Below are 20917 nucleotides of genomic sequence, written 5' to 3'. Positions count from 1 at the left end.
CTCTCCAGCGACTCACTTCTCACGCAGTCAGTGAGGCCCTTCCTTCTGGCTGGGTTCGCCCTGCGGAGAGGCCCCGGTGGGGGTCCAGGGTCACCGGGCCAGGAGGAACCCACCGCTTCCACACGACCCACCCAAGTCGACAACGACGAGACACCAGAAGAACTAAGAAATTACTGTTTACTTTTCAGATGTGATAATGGCGGGAGTTTACTCTGTAGTTTTTAAAGAGTCTTTATCTTTTAAAAATAGAGACTAAATATTTACAGATGAAACTACATGATGTCAGAGACTGCTTCCAAATAACCGGTGAGGCCGGGTGTGCAGAGGAAGCCCAAACGGCCGTGGGTTTTCCTGGTCATAACCCGGTGATGACCGTCTCTCTGTTTTTACAGATGTTCAACATTTTTCATAATAAAAAGAGGATTGTTGTTTTTTTTTTTTTTACCACTTCATTTAATCTCTCTGGTACCTCCAACTGTAATAAGAGTTTCGCTTTGGTTTCATAAATCTGATCCAAGTTTGATTTTTTTTGTTTTTAATCTCTAATCTAGGGAGCAGTAACGCTTGGAGGCTGGATTATCTGTCACTTTGGAGCTGATCACACCAGGGCTTGGGGGTCTTTTCTGGTTGGGAAAACCAGCTCATTCTAGATGCAAGGAGGGAACAGGGCAAAGGAGGCAGCCAGGGGGCGGGGGCCGCAGTGTTACGCCCTGTTCCCTCCTCTGCACGGACCCCTGCCCCGCGCTGCCTCATCCAGGCCCCATGCCCTCTGCTTTGGGCGCATTCAGCCAACGGGAGCACCGGTAGGAAATCAGAGGCATCAGAGAGGAGAGTAAGGCCCACACAGGGCTGTTCCCGTGGCGTCACCCCAAGTTGGCCCCAGCCCACCGAAGGGCCCGGTACCCGTCTGGTCCCCACACGCACCCCTCCCTCTTTGCACAGGGAACTGTGTTCTCCTGCCACCCTCAGCCCAGGGCCGTAGCAGTACGCCCTGTCTCCTTGTTCCGAGAACTTTCCTGTTACTGTACTCTATCCTTTTTAGTGGGGAGCCCACCCTGACCATGGCCTTGTGAACGGCCCCTCCATTTAACTTCCCCCAAATTACCCATTTGGCCCCTATGGGGGACCCGACTGACACAGCCCAAAGTCCGGCCCTGCAGCCTCACCTATTTCAGCACATTTGAGCCACGACCCCTCTGCTGGTCATCTCTGCCTTCAACTAAGCCCAGAGAGGTTGGAAGATTCCAGGATCTCAGGGGCAGATCTGGGCACTCTGAAATCTTCAAGCAAAACACCCAAGCGCGTGGCGAGATGAGCTCTGGTCCTCAAGCAAGAGAAGTTAGCACACATGGGATAAGAAAAGGGGCCTCAGGAAGAGATCCCTCCGAGTACAAGGGGCCCACAGTTAAGCCAAGTTTAATTTCCAGAGGGAAATTAAAAAGAAAAATTTTAACTGGAAATATTCCCTAGTAAATGAACTACTTTTCTAATGAGTTCCCACTCAAACATGGTGCCCTGGTCACTCTGGGGTCTATCCTCATCCACCCGTCAGAGCTGTGTTCTCGCTGACCATCAGGGCAGCAGCAATGAGACACTGAAAACACCAAGCAGAGGAAACTTGAACCTCATGAAAGATGTTGCCCGTGGTGACAGGGGAGAGAACACTGGAGAGACTCGGGAGAATTCTCGAGTGGACGTGAGGCCTCTGGCCAACGGACAACCAAAGAGGAAATCGCCCACCAAGACGGCAGACGTGAGCTCCGTAGTACTCAGGTGGCTCAGTGGCCGAGTTCTCTGTGTCCAGAAGTAGCTCAGGGGGGTCTCTCAAGAGAGCACGGCAAGAACCAGAATTTCTGCCTAAACCGGGACCCTTCTCTCCAAACTTCGCATTGCAAGAGAGTCACGCCCACAGAAAATTTGCTAGAAACTGTGCACCTAGATTCCCAGCTCCTACCATTCTGCCACATTTGCTTTATCTGGCATCTCACACTCTAGACACACACACACACACACACACACGCCTTTTCGCTGAACCATCACAAAGTACATCATGACACTCCACCTCTAAATTCTTTAACAGGGACCCTCTAAAAATAAAGACTGCTTTCTCCATAATCACCATCCCATCATCACGATCAGAAATCTGACACGGCTTCCATCATCATCTGGTGCCTGGTCCACCGTCCAATGTCCCCAGTGTCCCCACGGTGTCCTTCAGAGTGCGGCTTCCTTCCCGTCAAGGAAAGGACGCCCTCCATTTAGTCACCGTATCCCCTCAGTCCCCTCTGATCCGGAACAGTCCCCGCTCTTGTTACTGCTTTTACTGCATGCATGTTTCACAGTCCGGACAAAGTGTTGCAAAACGTCCCCTGACTTTCCTCGTGGGGAGCGTCGGACCGAGCGTCTGGGGCAGGATGACCCTTCCCACCGCTTCGCATCAGGGGACGCAGGACGTCAGCCTGTCCCGACGTCGGTGACACCGAGCGTGACCTGTCGGCTGAACTGGCGGTCACAGTGTCTCCGCTCCTGGGGACCTTCTCACGAGCTGAGTAGCGGGTACCCTGAGGGGTGACGGAGAATAACCCCGGGCCCTCACAGCCCTTCACCCGCTGGTGTCTGCCCCGAGGAGGTTTGCCCGATCGATGGCCACACTGAGGGCTGCCACGTGGCGACCGTGACCTTGCCATCCTTCTGCCTGGATTGCTCGGCGTTACTCTACAAAGCAGAAGTGCAGACATTTAAGCCAAGTCAACCCCCACAGAACGTGTCCTTCTGAAGCCCGTGTGAGTCCGTCACTGAGACGCTGAAACCCAGAGGCACGAGCCCCAGCCCTGCCGCTGCTGCCGCCGCCGTGGAGTGCCGCACCCTCTGGGTCCCGGGTCTGTCTGCGGAGGAGAAGCAGGTGACTCCGCTCCCTGCTCAGCTCGGACGGCTCTCTGGAAGGAAACGGCAGTCCCAGCTGCTGGCCTGGCAGGTGAGAATCAGCAAGAACAGAACTCTCCTTATCACTACGGGGCCAGGGGCCACGGAGGAGCCCCCGTGTGCAGGCGCCTGCAGAGGCCAGCAAAGCCCCCGCGCAGGACCTGTGGACGGTCAGGTGTTGCCTTGGGGGGCCAGCACATGGGCCCCGAGTGGCCTACCCAGGGCGGGGGGGATGGAGAGCCCGTCCTGCCCCGACCCCCTCCTCGTGCTTTAAACTCACGTGCTGACTCCACTCCCCGGGGGGCTTTAAAGGACATTATGATTCCACTGCAACCTTCCGATCGCACAAAAAACCATAAATGTGTGAAGATGACGACGCACACAACTAAAACGGAATGAAGTCAGCTGTGCGGACGAGTGCGGACACTAGAACGGTGTGTCGCTAACAGCGCGACTGCTCGAACCCGCTTCTAATCCTGCGTGGAATTTGATAATCGTCTTAGAGGCGGAGAGCGGGAGAACATCCAACGCCTCATGAAGCGATAAGGGAAGTGCTTCCATACCATGTTCCAGGGCTTTACTTAAACCATTAACTCAGTGCTCACGGAGACCCTCAGAAAGCGGGACGGCCGTCCTCCCTCTTAGAAAGGAGCACGCGAGCAAAGAGACCACCAGCTGGTGAGGGCAGCCAGCTGCGAGAAGAAAGCCGGGAGCCCGGCTCCCACATCCAAGAGCAAACCACAGCCCAACTGGTAAGTGTCACCTCCGCGCTGCCTTGTGCTACAGGCGCAAGCACCACAGGGACCACACTTGCAGAGCTTCGGGGGTGATTTTTTTTTTTGAGGTTCATGTTGACAGTAAGACATCTTTGCATCAAGTGTTGGCTTTAGAGCTAAAGGTTCAACACCTGAGAAATACACCATCATCATTGCAAAATCATTCTGTTTTTGACTTCAGGAAAATGAGCACTTAAAGTCTCTGCTGACAGAGTTCAGAGGTCGATGGTGTTAACGCCAATGGGTAGAGGGCTGTGAGGAGGGGAATTCTCTGCCTGTGCGGGTCTCCAAGCCCACGATTTGCAGGGGGTATAAGAGTTGATCACGGCGCCCCGGGTCCTGAGGCTCCCAGGAGTCCTGCTGGGTACCCCTGGGCAGTGAGGACGGTGGAGGGAAGGGAAGGCTGGAGCCCTTAGGACGGAGGGAACCACACCCAGCGGCCAAGCTTCAAGCACACACTTCGACTCTCCACAGCCCCGTGCGCTGCTGCCAGCACTGATGTAACTGTCCCCAGGGCTGTGCAAACCACAGGCACTGCCTAGTCTTATAAATAAAGTTTTATCAGCACACAGCACCCCATGTCTTTACATATTGTCTGGGGCTGCCTTCCCACAGCTCTGCTGCAATAGAGACACTATGGCAGGTAAAGCCGAAAATATTAACCACCTGGCCCTTTATGCAAAAGCTTGCCAACACCCCCAGATAGAGCGATGGTTCCGGTCATATTAATTCAAAGTGCCTGCTGCCGTCTGCAACCCTCGATCCTGCCTTTCTCCCCTTTCCTGAGGGCGAGGGGTACCGAGAACGTGGTACAGACGCCGTCCTCCCCACGCCCCTACCCTGGCCCGCGGCAGGGCTCAGCCATCCCCAGAAATACACGTTCGTGGATTTCACTGAAAAGTCCGTTTCAGTCGGAACCTCCAGCAGTGAGAGCTGTAAATAAGTATTGATAAATTGGGGCCAAGGATGGGTCCACTATTCATTCATAATCTCAGGTTTGGAGAAATCTCCCCCAAATAGTCAAGAAGGCATGTTTCCCAGGAAAGTGTGTGGCATCTTCCTTTGTGACTTTCCTGAAGAATTCTGGAAAGCACACCCAGAGTGCCAGGTCCCTTTTCTGTAGTTATAAGGCTCCCCCAGGCAACCAGGCCCAGAACCGGGCTTTCTTCCAGGTCTGCAGCTAAACCACGACTGTTTGCTCCCTTCCCACGCCCTCCTCCAGGGTTTTGTACAATGAGCTGGTCCCTCACATCAGGCGGGAGAGGAGCCTGAGAGACACATGATACCAGGGCTCAGGTATCTGCATCATTAGAAGGTATTTATCATTTCTTGTTTATCTGTAGGCGGTAAAAATAGCTGCCTGCTTTTCCATCACACACGCCTCCAAATACCCGGCAGCAGCGCCAGTGTCCGAAACTCGCCCCTGCAAAGCCTTCCCTTCAGCAGAGACAGCGAACTTGCAGGAACGCCCGTCCTCATACCATCAGCTTTCCCAGGCTCTGTCCCAGGGGGGGAGGGCAGCGGGGCCTCGGGTCCAGGGGTGGAGGCCCTGCGCGGCTCCCTCTGAGATGCACGGCTCTCTCTCCAGCAACTTTTCGGACGGAGCCCCTGCTCTGGGCCGGGCACTGCGCCAGACGTGCGGGAACAGAGATGGACCAGCCCCTGCCTGCTGCCCTCCACGGAGCCCCTGTCTGGGGCGGATCTGTGCCCGACAAAACCGGCTTCACCTTCCAAACACTAACTGCAGAGAGGGGTCCCTTGGGCTCATACCTCGTTGGCCCTTTCCCGGCACCGGCCCTGGGCTCTGCCGCCCTGCCCCCTCCCAGGGACCCCATGAAAGGGAGGAGTGGGCCCCGGCCCTAACCTCTCACCTCTCCTAAGGGAACCAGCCCCTCCCTGTGGTCGGAGTAGGGCTGACCCACCCCCCCAAGCCCCAGTGGGTCATGTGAGCAGACCTGGCCAATGAGAGGGCAGGATCCTCTCCCACCAAGGCTGGGGGCCCGGATGGGCATGTGGCCCAAGTGGGCCAACCACAGCCCTCTCTGGATTTTGAATGAAACTGACTTTTCATTGATGAAAGAGACTCGATTTCCTTCTTGAGATCTCAGGACCCCAACCCACGTGGGCCTGAAGCTACCCGGAGCCAGCCATGCCTCTATGGAGGGGCCTGCCTGGAAATGAGCTGACACAGAGGAGAGCAGAGGCAGGGGACATAGAGACCAGGTCAAAGAAGCATCCTCTGGGTCCCTGGATCCAGCCGTGCCTGAACCCGACTGACTCCTGCCCTTCTTAGTCGCATGAGCCCTCAGTTCCCTGACCTTCTGCCTAAGCTGATATATCCAACACAGTCTTGACTGATATAGGCATGTGCTACTGGCTTCCCATTCTACAGAAGTGGAAACTGAGGCTGAGAGGTCACTTGACTTGTCCAAGGTCACACAGTTCCAGGTGGAACCGATATGGTCACTCAGCCTATGCTCCTGACCACTGCACTATCAGCCTACACCCCAGGGCTTGCTGAACCCCCAGTGTAGGGGTCCTTGCGTCTTCCTCCTTTGCCGTAACAGTGAAGCACCAGGAATTAGCGTCACAAGTTCTCTGATACAATACTGAGTGTGTTGGTGATGGTGGGGAGGTGCAGGTGTCACAGCCGTCAGCCACCCAGCAAACAAGCACCCCGTTTCCCGCTCCGTGCTGTGTGGCCCCCAGAGACTCACTTGGTGTTGGCCGGCTGTATGCTGCTCAAGTAATAGTGCACCGAGTGGTAGAGAAGGCCCACGACGGTGGTCCAGGCTGGGGAAAGAGCAGATGGCCAGACAGACACCTGTCAGCATCCCAGGTGACAAGCAGGAGAGACACAGAGCTCCCCGCCAAACCCACTCGCCCAGCAACACACAGCGCAGACCTCACACCCAGGAACCCGGCAGCTCCTCGGGGGGCGAGGGGAGGGACACTCAGGGGCAGAACTGGCTACAAGGACAGAATTTGAGTAGCGACTCCCCTCCACTCTTCAACTGCGAATCCAACCGTGGCGATCGCTCCCCACGCTGCCCGGGGGTCAGCTCTGGACGCACGGATGCTGCAGCCCCCGGGGAGCCAGACACCAGGAGCTTCTGAAGGCAGAGCCCGCATCGAGCTGTGGACGGCAGCGCCAGGCGACAGCACTGCAGTCGTGAGCGCATCCCAGTGGCTGTCTGCATCTGGAGTATTTGCAGCAACGCCAGCGCTCGAGAGAGGCAGGATTTACAGTCACCCAGACGTCTGTCACGCCTTCGGCTCTCTGTGATATTCCAACTTGGAAACAAGAATCATCTATTCTGTTACCTCCCCGCATGAGCTTAACAGGAGGCCGGGAGGAGCAAACTGCAAGCTGACCTCCGAGCTCTTCGGGATATTGGTTGAGTGTGTTAAAATTTCAGGGATGTATTTAATAATTCACATAACGCTTACCGTGTGCCAGGTACTGGTATAAGCTTTGCTCTTTTAATTCTCACCACAATATATTGAGGGAGGTACTAAGACTGTCCCCTATCACAGATGAGGAAACTGAGGCCGGGCAGGTTCAATAACTTGCCCAGTAAGTATGTGGCTGACCCAGGATTCGAGCCCAGGAGTTCCATCCACAGAGTTGGTGCTTGTGACGAATAAGCTCTACCACCAAGTGTGAGAAGCTTCCGTACGTACAGACCATGAGGCTGCGGTCCTGCCAACTCTGAGAAACTGAGGATTTCTAACAGATCGTGCAGCCGTGTGAGATGGCAAAAGATCCCACATGCAGTCGGTTGACCTCGGCATTGTCCCTGGACCCCCCCAATTTCTGTAGTTCACCCTGAGTGCAGGGGGACAGTCCCCTGAGAGCAGGACACCCCGACATCCCTGAGCACCTTTCACACAGGCAAACTAGAGGGTACAGGGAGCAGAGGTTGGCTCCCAAGGGCTGGGGAGTGAGGACCCCGTGCTGGGGATGGGACACCATGGCCCTACACCCCGCAGCTTGGCCCCCAGTCCTGAAGGCAGAACCCGGCAAGTGCATGGCCTCCGGCCAGACTGTCAGGAGCTGAGAATCCACGACTCCCCAGACCGCCCGAGGCCCCTGGGACGGAGGGACATGCCTACAGAGGCACAGTCACTTTTCAAGGGGCAGACGGGACAGTCATGGCAGCAAAAATGGCCAGAGCCACCCGGGCCCCCGACGGTGCTCCAGGGCCAGAGAGAGTAATCGGGGTCCCCTCGGGGCGGGTTCATCACAGGCCTGGACTTGGACCCACCCAGGAGGAGGGCACCGGGCCACTGAGCAGACAGAGGCCCCCCAGCGGGGAGGGGAGGTGGCCACATCAGTTCACATTCTGCTGAGTCGCCTAGTGAGTCCGTCTAGAATGCAGATTCCCAGCCCCTCCCCCCGACTCCCGGTGCATCAGGCTGCAGCGGACCTGGAGTCGAGTCGGCGCTATGCCAACACCTCAAGAGCGTCTGATGACACACTGTGTTCCCACAGGCACACAGAGGAGGCCCGGGGGCAGCCCCTCCGCCCGCCGACAGCTCACAGGGCCGAGTCCCTCCCCGAGGGTCCTGGGGTGCAGGTCCCCCCAGCTGTGCTCACCTTGGCTGTGGAAAGCCTCATGGGGGATCTCGATGTAGTTCTGCCCCTGGGCCGGGAAGCGGTAGTGGGAGGAATTCATGGTCTTGGGGAGCATTTTGGCCACGGAAAAGTCTAGAACAAGCCAGAGAGAGGAAGCTGCAGTCAGTCAACTCCAGGGCAGGAAACTGGGCTGTAAAACCCCACCTTCTTTTGTTTTGTTTTGTTTTTAACAGAACGAGCTCTCCTGCGGAGTGTAATTACCTTTAGGAAACGAGAACCTAAAAAATAAGAGTGTCCAGGGCAGTAATTGCGGCCATGTGGCCGACGCATCCATCTACCCCCGCTGGTGGGGGCTCTCCCAGCCTGAGGCGACCCCTCTCCCTCAGCGCAGCCCCTCAGCTCACGATGCCTCGGGTACTGACCGCGTCCCGTCCTGCAGGGAGACCCCTGTGCTGAGGGGCCCCTCCGCCACGCCAGGGACCCCACGAGCCACAGGAAAATGAGACACTAACCTAAGTGAGGCAAGCGCGTCATCCCATGCAGGGACCTGTCTTGGCCAACAAACTCCCATCAAAATGAACCCAAGTGGCTGAATTAAGCTTACTTTCCAGAGAGTGGCTCTGGTGGTAAAGTATTAGGGTACCACGCTCCCTAGACACAGACCCTGAAAACAGAAGGGCTGCGATGTCGGCCTGTAGGGGAGCCCGTGCCTGTTGGCTTGGAAAAGCCTCCAGCTGACCCCGGGAAACCTGCTACCCCACGGACACTCCAGGGGCTGCCGCTGCTCGCCTCCTGTTCTGAACCGAGACAGTTGTCACCCAAGACGAATCTGGCCCCCAAGTCAGCATGAAAGGCTCCCGTGGTCCTGTGTGCACATCCCAGCTGAGCACGGCCGCCCCGACCTAACTCCGTCTTCCCCCAACATATCATTGTGCATCAGGCAACGTAGTTTAGGACAGCGGAGAGGTGCATCTCCAGTAATGGTGCGAGAGGTTTGTGCGTCCCTGGGCGCATGCAAGAAGACGCAGGAGTGGAACGGAATTCAACAGGCGGGTGGCAGCCCCTGCACCCCACTCCCCTCCCGCCGCGCAGCCGGTCCCCGCCCGCACCCACGCTGCCAAGCTACCTGCCATGGATGAGGAGCCCGTGATGGCAACCTGGGGCTCGCTGGCCTGCAGGTTGAAAGATATGTGGCCCATGACGGTGTCCACGGTGTCTATCAAGCCCAGCACCACGGCACTGTCCTGCAAACAGCACGACACGAAGGACGGAGACGTCAGTACGGAGCTCGCTCAGCACGTGCGCCCGACGGAGGCAGCAAATGCACAAACGCACAAGATCAAGCTTCATGCTCACTGTCAACATTCCTGCAAAGGACGACGCCCAGCATCTGCTGACTGACATGGTGGGCCAGGCTCTGCCCTCACGATGACCAGACGAGGGGAGAGATAGTCACGCCGCTACCCCGTTTCACAGGCGCGGAGGGGACCACTGAGGTCACCCAGCCCAGCCGAGCTCGCAGAATGCGGACACCAGCTGAGGTTGACCCCGGTCACCCAGACCATCAGCTCCAAGGCTTCCACTCTCAGACACAGAGTGACCAGACCTGGTCCCCGCTCCACTCTGAACTCACTGGGGACCTTGACAGGTCTCTGACCGGCCCCCCAACTCCATCCCCTTCTGTTTCACGAGGAGGGAGATCACTGCTCCCAAATACCCTCCAGGATGAAGACACCAGCACTTGTGTCCTAGTCTCTGTGAAGGGGAGGAGGCTTCGGAGGTGCCAGCACCTCAAGTCACCCCTGGCCTCCCTGACATGCCTGGGGTGTCCCTTCCCCTCCAAGGGCCTCTCCACTCTGAGTCCCCAGGGCAGAGATGATCCCAGTGGATCCCCAAGAAGGCAGGGGTCCCTCCTGGTGGCCCCGTATCTCTGCAGCCAGCTCGGATCAGCCTGACTATCCCTCGTCCTCAGACACACGTCTAGCAGGGCAGGGGCGTCTCAGCTCCCTGGGAACGCAGTGTGTGACTCTCTGCCGTCACACCCCTTCTCTCCTTCCCGCCTTTCTGAAAAAGCATCTGTCTGTTGCTAAGCGTCCCAGGCGTTCTCTCAAAAACACACGCTCCATGAGAGTCTAACGAGCTGGAAATAGAACACTGAGGCCAATTTTAGACACTTTCTTTCAGGCCTGTGGCCTGATTTCAATCAGCCAAGCACAGTTAAGCACATGAAAGTCTGTGTTTCTGGCACGCCGATCTGTTGGGTAGTTGCTGATTCATACCTTCCCTTTAATGCACAGTAGAGCCTGCCTGAGTCTGAATAGTTTCATGATTATTCATACTTCGTGGCAGAGCATTAAGCGAAAGTTCATTTAAGATGATGCAGAAAATACATCTGCTCAGGTCCTCCACTGGCCATCCTCTGGGTGTTTCCCAGGCAGCAGCCCTGCACACATCGTCCCCCCAGAAATCATGAACCCTGGAGTGCTGTGCCTTTTAAAATAGAATGTGTTTCTAGGTAAGATTATAACAATCTTAAGTTCATGACCGCCTTTCTCTCCCTTTGCCAATGTGAAGCCCGATCTCATTCCATTTGAAACTGTTCAAATAAAAATTTCATCAAATGTAAACCCCGGAGCCATCTCATTCGTAACGGGAGAAGGTGAGGTCGTTCTGCTTCAAACTGGCAAATATGTTTTAAACTTTACGGGAGTTCAGGAGAGGGAGCACTTTAAATAATGGTGTGGTCCCAGCCCTTCCAGGCAAGGCAGTTAGGAGTCTTCCTCCCCCTTCTCCACCCCTGCCGGGCAACCTGGAAGTCACATTTTTGAGACAGCAGCAGCAGAAGATGGACAGAGCCAGGATCCCCAGGTCACTGGGTGGAGAAGAGCTGACCCACGTCAGACTTGGCATGAGTGAGAAGTAAATGTCCACTGCGCTGAGCCACTGAGATGTAGGGCCTATTTGTTACTGCAGCATAGCCTAGCCTAGCCTGACTGATAGAGCATCGCAGAAGATACTTAATATTATTGGGAAATGTCCTTGCCATAATGAAAGAAAAACAGATAAATTCAGATATATAGCATATGTGTAGACTGTATATGCATATAAGAGAATTGAAAACTAGATTTGAAGGGATATATACAAGAGTGTTAATAATCATTATCTCTCAGCCTGAGGATTTCAGGTGATTTTTATTTTATATATATTTTTATGATCTGCACTTTCTAACTTCTCCACCACGTATTCACTTGTTTTATTTCTTAAATAAGTAAAATCAAGAAAGTTATTTTCAAAAAGAAAAGAAAAAGTATTCTATTCTCCTAATTCTTTAGCGTACAGAGGAAAGGAGAGGCTGCTTTGATATTTACTCTTATAATCATGAAGTGTATATTGTCACATGTTCTACTTTTTTCATTTAATCTAGTGATCTTTAAACATCAAACATGTGTTCTATTATCATTCAAGAACAATGTGATGGTAAAAAATATGTTTTTAAGATGAGAGACAAGCATACATTCCTCATGAAGAAATCCAACTGTTTTCCTGTTCAGTGTTGACAACAGGACCATGGTACTGATGCTTATAGAACTGGTCCATAGAGAAGACAGAGCATTGCAAACCAGTCGTATATCCAGTCAAAATTAGCTCTAATATCCCAGAGATGCATCATTTCTCTTACAGATGTGAACTGGGTCACACTTACGCCACTTCCAGAAAGACAAAAAGGTGCCCCTTTTGAAGATCTAAATGTTCTTTTCTCTTACCTCTGATGCAGCAGTCCAACTGGGCAAAAAAAGAACCTCTCCCACGGTCTTTAAGAAAGTCTAAAGGAAGACAAGATGACACTGCTTAGCATGTATCCTGAAGCCTCAAAATGATAAGACCTTTGATTTTCCCATCTCTGTCAACCACGGGCTGGGTTTTGCATATACACAGTAGTAAACCAAAATAGCTCCCATTAGTGGGTCTGGTTATACTGTACACAGCCCTTTTATAGATGTTATAGATGTTGTCTTATTTGCTCCTGGTGACAATCCTTTAGCCAGTGACAAACATTTAGATGTTAGATGTGTGCTCACAGCTTAGTTACGGCAGCAGCCCTAAGTACAGTACCTGGAAGATATAACCGTCCCTCGGTAAAAGCCTGTTGAACAAACGAATGAACGAATGAACAAATCATGGCCTGCTCCGTGTGCTTTTCTTGGCATGAGAAGCCAAGCTGACATAAAAACCCACTTGTTTAATTGGAAATGACCCCTCCATAAGCAGAAGTTACTCGGGGTCCCTTGGACAAATCACCTTAAACCATGTTTGGTTTGGCTCACTATTGTTCTAAAAAAATGAAAGTAGCTCGTAAAATCTTCAAATTGGGAGATTTAAATGAAACGATGTGAATTTCCTCCTTCTTCTGAAAAAAGCAGAAGCTTGGACAATTCTTATCCCATAGTCCCACATGGCCACCATCGACCAAAACTGAACAGCAGCTGACCCCTTAGGTAGTTGTGAGTTCTCCAGCTCACCCCAGTCCTCACCGCTCCCTATTGCCTTACACCTAATCTGTTTCACTCATTTATGTTACTCATGTAGGTTTTTAACAGTGCGTCTCCTACTACAGACACCAGAATTAAACTTAGAGCCTGATCTAAACCTCCTATATTTCCACCAAACTGCGTTCTCCAAAAAGCCACATTGTTCCTCACAGTTTTAGACACTAAATATTTAGAGAACACATCATCAAAACTCCTCACTCTTTCATTTATCTTTATTTGATAAATATTTATAAGACCCTAAAGTGCAATGTCTTAAAATTTAAAGATGAAATTTAAAAATTAAATATGAAAAAACCAATCCTGATCCCTGCCCTCGTTGGGCTTGAGGCCTAGGGGGCAGAGTTTATAATCTAGAGCAGGGGTCAGCACTTTTCTTTAAGAAGATCACCTAGTAAAAATTTTAGGCTTTACACGCCATACAGTTCTGTCACAAACACTCAGTTCTGCCACTGTAGTGCAAAATTAGTGACAGACAATCCATAACTAAATGAGGGTGTTACAATAAAACTTTATTTACAAAAACAGGCAGTAGGCTAGATTTGGCCCAAGGGCTATAGTTTGCTGAGTCCTGATCTAGAGCAGTTCAGCTGAATAGAAATATAATGCAATCCACAGTTTTATTTTAAATTTTCTAATAGCCATACTTTAAAAAGTGAAAAGAAAACAGGTGAAATTACTTTTTAATAATACATTTGACTTAGCCCAATATATCTAAAATATCACTTCAACGTGCAATCAATATAAAAATCATTAATTTAATAATTTACATTCTTCTGTTATACTAAACTTTAGAGATCCAGTGTGTGTTTTAGATCTTGATTTGAACTGATTACAGTTCAAGTGCTCAAGAGCCACGTGTGGCTAACGGCCTCCTTATTACCCAGCACAAGAATTGACTTCTTGTCACTTTCTTGTTCAGCTGTTAGTGGTGAGAAGCCAGGGCATTATGGAAAACTGGATATGGATGCCAAAGATTTTTATGTCTCATCCAATCAGAGATGGGTGGAGTTTGGGGTAAATCTGCAGGATTCCTTTCCAGGACACCCAGAGTCAGGTATCTCAACACGGGCCCCCATCAGAGGTCTCAAGCTGATGGCCCACAGGCTGAATCTGCCTCATAAATGTCTTTTATTTGGCTTGTACACACTTGCTTTTAAATTTCAGTTAGCTGTCCAGTTGTTTTTTTTAATTGGACGATTTTCCATTTCAAAATCAGGTACAGAGTTTTGCTTGTAAAATCAGAAGAGGTTACCCTAAAGGTTAAAATCAGGGGACTCTTGAGCAGCTTGATGCCACTCCCTGTGGGTGGGCACCTTCCAGTTTGCCACGGTCTCTACTCCTCCCTATTGTCTGTCTGACCCAATCATCCATTTACTTTATTTGTCTGGCCCCTGCATGCATTTGAGTTTGCGCCTCTGACAGTGTCCAGTATATCTGAGGGGAAAAGGGGAGTCGAAAGGAAAGAGGAAATCGCCAAGCTTCAAAAGAAACTGTTTCCCGTGTAGACCTGCATTGAATTCTATGTTCCCGTGTAGACACCTCTTCAAGACTAGGGAGGGGCCGGACCCTCCCGTTCACCCCTCTGGGCATCCTCACACCCACCCCCAGAGCTCACGTGCAGAGCCCGGAAGTGCTTCCTGTGGGGAGCCCGGAAGTGCTCGGAATGCTGCCTTGGCCCCGCCCATACCACCATATGATTGGCAGAGCTACCAAGCCAGGCCCGCTCCCCTTGGCTAGTGATTGGTCTAGGCGCAGTCATGTGATGGATCTCTGCAGGGGGAACCATGGGAAAGAGTTCCCTCCCCTATAAAGGAGGAGGAGCCCCCTGACCTTGCTTTCCCTCCTGGTGGTTGGTAGCGAGCTGTGGTGTTTGGAACCGTTCCAGCCCCTTGGAAACAGCGCAGAACGCCAAGAGAATTGTCCTGCTGCTACCCAAATCCCTGCTGTGAATGAAGACTGAAGTAATCAAACCTGGAGTGAAGCAATTAGATGCCCCTATTGTTTTTGAAATAGTCATATTACTGTTTATTTGCAGCCAAAACCATTCTAGGAGAGAGACTTGGGTCGTCAAATTATCCCCATAACACAGACTGGGAAACTGAGGCTTGAAGAAGTTAAAAAGTTGCCCAAGGACACAGAGCTGGGGGTCAAGCCCAGGCTTGCCTGACTCCAGTGTCACTGAGCTCCTGCAGCTCAGGACATCCCCTCACAGCACTTTTCAGACTCCATGGTCCATCTTCATCCTCTTAGCCCTGAGCCTCTTGGAAGCAGGAAGTGGTTCTTGGTCATCCCAGATCCTCAGAACCTAGCATGTTCTATGAATGAATGAATGAAATCTGAGATGTCTAACTCTTGCTTCTGTCGCCTGGGCAGGAACGCTATGGCATTCAGGACCCACCCTGCATTTCAGGATGTCTTTGTTTACAGAACACATGCATTCAGGTACTTCTTTGGATCTGTCTTCAGCAAGGAAACCAGTAAGAATTAAGAACTCTTAAAAAGCACTCGCCAAGTGCCAGACACATACTATGCACATAGGAACCCTTTTAGTCCCCAGTGAGGTGAGTACTATTATCTCCCAATATCTCAGATGAGCAAAGTGAGGCAGAGAGATGTTACATAACGCGACCAAGCGTGCACTGTAAGTAACCGGCAGAGACATTCAACCCAGCAGTCAGACCCTATACATCCTGCTCTTAACACTCATGCTGCACTTTTGAAGTGAAACGGTCTCAAGCATCCCTTCTTTCTGCACATCAACCAGGAGCCCTGTGCTGAGATCGAAGTTATCAAGCCCCCAGGAGCCCAGCATCCTCCTCTACCTTGACCTAGAAGGATTTTGAGAATGAAAAGAGAAAACACCTTGGTTCCAGTGCCATACGTGGTGCATTCCCTAAGTGTTTTACGTAACTTTGGGAATTCCCACTGAGATACAAGTCACAGTGTTGGGGTCACACTATGGCCCCACGGCTAAATCTGCCCAAGAGCCAACTCCACCTTCTACCTGTTGCCAAGGGAGGTGGCAGAGTTTAGAACAGGAGTTGCAAACCCAAATGCCTACAGGGGCCAAGTGGATGGAGAGAGGGGCCAGGCTGGCCGGGCGCTGGGAAAACAAGATGAAGAGTCGAGTCTCATCTGCAGGAGACTCCACTGAGCTGTGTAGAGCTGGCTGGAGTGGCCACGCCATCTGGTTGAAATCCAGACTTTTATATTAAAGTTTCTGATTTTTTCAGCCCTGTGTAGGTCAAACAAGGCACATCTGTGGGCCATGGTCTGGCAGTTTGCCAATGCTGAGCCACTCGGCACAGAAATCAAATAGCTTTACCTTGGTGAGATTTAATGCTGTTTCCTCTGAGAGGGATTTATTGGGTAAGCTGAGGGACATATTTTGAAGGTAATTCAGAACAATTCCAGGACTCTGGAAGTTTCTTCTCTCCTCTGTCAAGTTGGTTATGATGGGATGGTAGGCATCAATGGGCACCTAAAAGAAATCAGCAACATGAGTTCCTTTAAGAACTAAAGCCAAGATTTCTACAGAAGGTCAGTGTGTCCTCTGGGTCTCATGCTTCTCACACCATAGTAATCATGGTAATAGCACCTACTATATACCAGGCACTCTTGTGACTCCTTCACAAATATTATTAACATTTCATCCTTACAGCAGCCTCATGAAATACGCACTCATGTGACAGATGATACCAAGCGTGGAGAGGCTTACGCAGAAATATATAAGAGAACTGGGATTTGAACCCAAGCAGATGGTTCTAGAGTCTGCTCACTCGTTATTACATTAAAGTTCCCACGGAAGCGAAGTTGATTGATCACAAGTTAATTCCAGAGGGGAACACTTTCTAAACGTATTGATCCTTTCCTCAAACATCAGAAGAAAATGGCGCAGAGAGAAGCCAAGTGTCAAGGCCAGCTCCTCTTCGTTCTCTGCTCATGGTGCCAAGTGCACCAGCAAACAGTCTCGGGTCGTGGGTAGGGGGGCCCCTGGGAAGTCTCGTTGACTCCGTGTAGGCACCTGAGGCTACAGGCCACACAGGAAGCAGGTCTCCCATTGAGTCACTCCGAGCGTTGAGATTTAGTGCCAGGGTTGGCTTCCCCTCCATTTATTATTTCCTCCCAGACAGTCATTATACTGCCAGTAAGACAGAACCAGACTGCCTAATGGGATTCCCACTCCCCTGGCATATGGTCCAAGCAAAAAGACATCACCAAGATGGGGAGGTGGGGACAACATTAAATGCATCTGCTCACCATGGTGTTTGCTGTGGGTGTCGTGAGGAAGCTGGGTGGCGTTGAAGACAACAAAACATGCTTTCCTGGAAAAAAATCGATCACGCTTCATTAAGGGCTAAGCCACGGTCACCTCGTTCACCCTCAGGAAGGCCTGTCCTTATTCAAAAATCTACCAGCTTCAGAGACAAACTAAGAAGAGCGTGAGAACGTTTTGAGTCGCAATGTCGCTGCAAAGATAAAGGCCTAATAAATCAGCCAAATGGGTAGATTGTATGGATTTTCCCAGGTCAAATTATGTTTCCATTTATAGTCTAAATTGCTTGGAAATAGTCTTTAGGCAAGTCATCACATAAAAAGATGACTTTATACATGCTTTTACTGATTTCAAATAAATAAAGAAGCAAAAGAAATGGATTTCCATTGCATCTGGACTACTTAGAGATAAAATACAGAGGGTTGTGAATCTCTGGGCTGGGACAAACAGGAGACCTCGCCACCCCTCCCGGTGAGGTGACACTGGCGTGGACCCCATCAAGTGGTGGGGAGACCATCTTCCTGAGCCCCTCCCATCCCGAGGATTCTATTCAAGACCCCATTTGGTCCATTACGAATGATTATAATAATGAAGACATCCAACTACTTCTAATTTTAGTATTCCCCAGTGAAAACACAGACTTAACTAGATACTCTACTTCATTTCTGGAAATCCCTCAAGTTGCTTTGGGTGGCCTGAGGGAATAACCTCATCACCCGTCCCTGGTTCCAGGAGTAAATGACCCTGTGGGTGGGGGTGGGTAGCTGGTGAGAGGGTGAGGTGTGACACTGCTCTGGGGATCAGAGCCCCAAACACTCTGTTCTCCAAGTCAGAGTGACATTCATTCCTTGGATGCCAAGGAATCCCATCAAATTCACATTTAACTCATGTGAGTCCATAAGAGAAAGTGAAGGACAATAAAACTCAGCCCAGCGGCCCTGTCCATCCTCATAACTGATGACCAGGTGAGACCAGGATGAGAAACGAGAGTCGGCCGGGTCCTAAGTCAGTCTCAGTTCCCAACTGGCTCTTGTTATGAGAGCATCTGACTGTGCAGAGTGTGTTTCTAGTGTCAAAGAAACACACTTGCAAACCGTGGGACTCTGAACAAAGCCTTCTGCTTCCTCGGCTTCTCTACAGAAGGAACGCCCAACCATCGCAGGGTTGGGGGGACACCTGAGCAGGCGGATAGCTGATCAACACTCTGCCTTTGTGTGAATTAGAAAAGAAGAGGCCGCCTCAGCTGGACCGACCCATCAGAAAATGGCACTGCTCTAGCTAACAGGTTAGAAAAGGGGCCCCCTCCAGACAGGTCACCCAGGGAAACGCCCCCTTTGGGTACCTGCAGCCCTAGCTCACAGCTTCCTGTGCAGACAGATCTTTATGCAAAGGAAGGCAGAGTCCAAAACAGAGATTCCTAGTGACATCATATGAGACACGAAAGGTCACATGTTATATGATTCCATTTATACGTAATATCCAGAATAGGTAAATCCATAGAGACAGAAAGTAAATTAGTGGTTGCTAGGAGCTGGGGAAGGAGGAAAGGGGGAGTGACGGCTCACTGGTGCTGGGTTCCTTTGGGGGTGATGGTTGCACAACATGTGGACATAGTAAGTACCACTGAACTGTACACTGTAAAATGGTGACGTTCATGTTTTATGAATTTTACCTCCATTTTTTTAATTAGTGACTTTCCAAGTCCCACAGTTCATCGTGGTTGAGTGAGGATCTGAACCCAGGTCCAACTGTCCCCCGGGTCCCTGACCTGAACCACCGCTCTGTGCTAAGCAGGAAGGGGGCGTCCTGGGGGCGCTCCGAGGGCCCATGGTGGGTGAGTCTGGCACGCGGGACGCATGTGGTAAACATCTGTGGATCAAACACACTGATGGACCTGGAACACTTGATTCCCAAAGCTTTCCATAACCATCTATCACAAACACCTCGAAAACTCCCTGGTGACCAGCAGGAGAATATTCACCTCAGTGTGTTTCTGGTAAATTGTGAATTCTTCCATCTTAGAGAGCAGGGGTTCTAGAAAATCCATTGTATTTATGAGGCTGATCAGGACACACCTCAGCCTGCAGCGCTGACGGCCGCATCAGGAGAGGGAGGAGAAGAAACATGCTGGGAAGGGGAGGTGGGTCCGAAGCCCGCGCCCTCCCCGGGAGCTGACGTCACACCCGGCCCGCAGCCCCGCCCCTGTCACTGACCAATGGCAGCTGTGAAGTACATGGCGATCTCATCCGGCGTCAGGGCCCGTTCCCAGATGATGAACTCGTCAAAAGCGCCGTTCTCGTAGCGCTTGGGCTGGTCCTGATCAGACCCCATCACGAGGTTGACGTTGGGCTCCCCGTAGGCATGAGACACTTTTCCACTTGGGTCTGAGGTGCTCAGCGTCCCGTTGACGTAGACCTTCAGGCCCTCCTTGGACTTCCATGTAAACAGAACATGAGTCCAGTAGGGTCCTGGGAAAGAGCAGAGACACCCTTCTGATGACGTGGGTCGAGCTCCCCATGCAGTGGTCACTCTAGTTTTAAGCACATTTGTCTTTCTCATGATGATGGGTCAGTGCCACCGTTGGTTGAGTTCTCGTATAGGTCCTAATGCACATCTCACTCCCCTCAGTCCTCAGGAGCACAGGAAAGAAGTTACCCCCCCCCCTCCCGCAAATCCCAGAAGTCGTTCAAGGAGACCCTTCGCCATTTTAAATTAAATGAAGTAATAACTAATGGTCATAACTTGTTCAAAATATTTTTTTAATCCAGCCTAGGCCAGCACAGGGCAGGTCAACGAGACCTATCTGAGGGCCTGATTCAGCCCAAAGGCCACTGATACCCACCTCTGCCCTGACCTCAAGCAGGTGGTAGCAACCAACATGGCAGCACCGAGGGAGAACAAACCACTCCTGGCTCCGCCAGGAACCTCTGTCAGGAGCCCTGGTGATGACTCGTCTCTCTGTCATGAGAACCACGTTCACCAACAAGAAGGAAGTTCACTGGACTCTGATGGCAGCTTGCCCCACAAAGGGCCACACCTCGCTGTGCAGATGTGTGCTCAGACGTCCTCAGGGACTTGCTGCTGGAAGACGCCCTTTACAGGAAGCCTACGACCCGAGCCAGGTGGTCATCTTAAATCACCCAGCAGTTACCCCGGGGTCCTCGCTCGGGATTGCGCAACTTTCTAACCGCGAGTCTCCGAAGAGCGCTTGGATCAGAGACAGGTCCAAAGTATCACTGCCCTGGAGTGTGAAAATCGCTTCAATGAACAAATAAAGAGCACATTGCCAGGCAGAAATGTTTACAGTTCTCCCCATTTCTCTGGGTGGGGAAACAATCAGGATTCAGCAGATCTGACCTTAAAACATGTTCAAGATAAACGACTGGGTGCCTGATATTGTGTCAGCCCCAAGGGGCACGGAGATCAGACTCTCACGGAAGAGACTGATAGCAGGTGGAAGGTGATAAGAGCCATGAACAGGGGCAGGACAGGCAGGTCTGAGCAGGTAGAGGACGCAGAGACAAGCTCTGGCCTCGGGGAGCAGAGAGGGCAAATACGCAAGATTCTCTCAAACTCTGTGTGCGCTGAATTTGCCCCTTTTCCGGGGGTGGAGGTACGCGCTTGGTCCCAGCTCCCAGCAGCGGCAGAGTCAGGCAGATGCGTCAGTGCTCACGGGGCCCCTCTCCTGTAGGCTCCTTGTGCGTTAGCTCTCTCCACTCTCACAGTCACCCTATGACCGAATACTGTTATCGAGCTCACATTACAGACGAACACGCTGAGGCACAGGGCAGGCGAGTCAGGCGCCCGGGTGCGC

The 20917-nt window shown here is 51.7% G+C and overlaps 1 protein-coding gene across 3 annotated transcripts in view; it reads right to left on the bottom strand.

Annotated features, from left to right (window-relative positions):
• ADGRD1 (adhesion G protein-coupled receptor D1) overlaps positions 1-20917 on the bottom strand; it is a 150265-nt gene that overhangs the window by 98744 nt on the left and 30604 nt on the right. For 2 of the 3 annotated variants that reach the window (XM_082418223.1, XM_082418224.1), the window contains 7 exons: positions 19317-19571; positions 17088-17152; positions 16153-16308; positions 12042-12101; positions 9404-9521; positions 8299-8409; positions 6416-6491 (listed from right to left, as the gene is read on the bottom strand). In XM_082418223.1, coding sequence (XP_082274349.1) covers positions 6416-6491; positions 8299-8409; positions 9404-9521; positions 12042-12101; positions 16153-16308; positions 17088-17152; positions 19317-19571 — 841 coding nt within the window. The remainder of the gene's footprint in view (positions 1-6415; positions 6492-8298; positions 8410-9403; positions 9522-12041; positions 12102-16152; positions 16309-17087; positions 17153-19316; positions 19572-20917) is intronic. The other variant, XM_082418225.1, reaches the window with a different exon arrangement.

This window comes from Balaenoptera physalus (assembly GCF_965194825.1).
Source record: "Balaenoptera physalus genome assembly, chromosome: 12".
In the NCBI taxonomy this organism is placed as follows: domain Eukaryota; kingdom Metazoa; phylum Chordata; class Mammalia; order Artiodactyla; family Balaenopteridae; genus Balaenoptera; species Balaenoptera physalus.
This window is presented reverse-complemented; position numbering and strand designations above follow the sequence as displayed.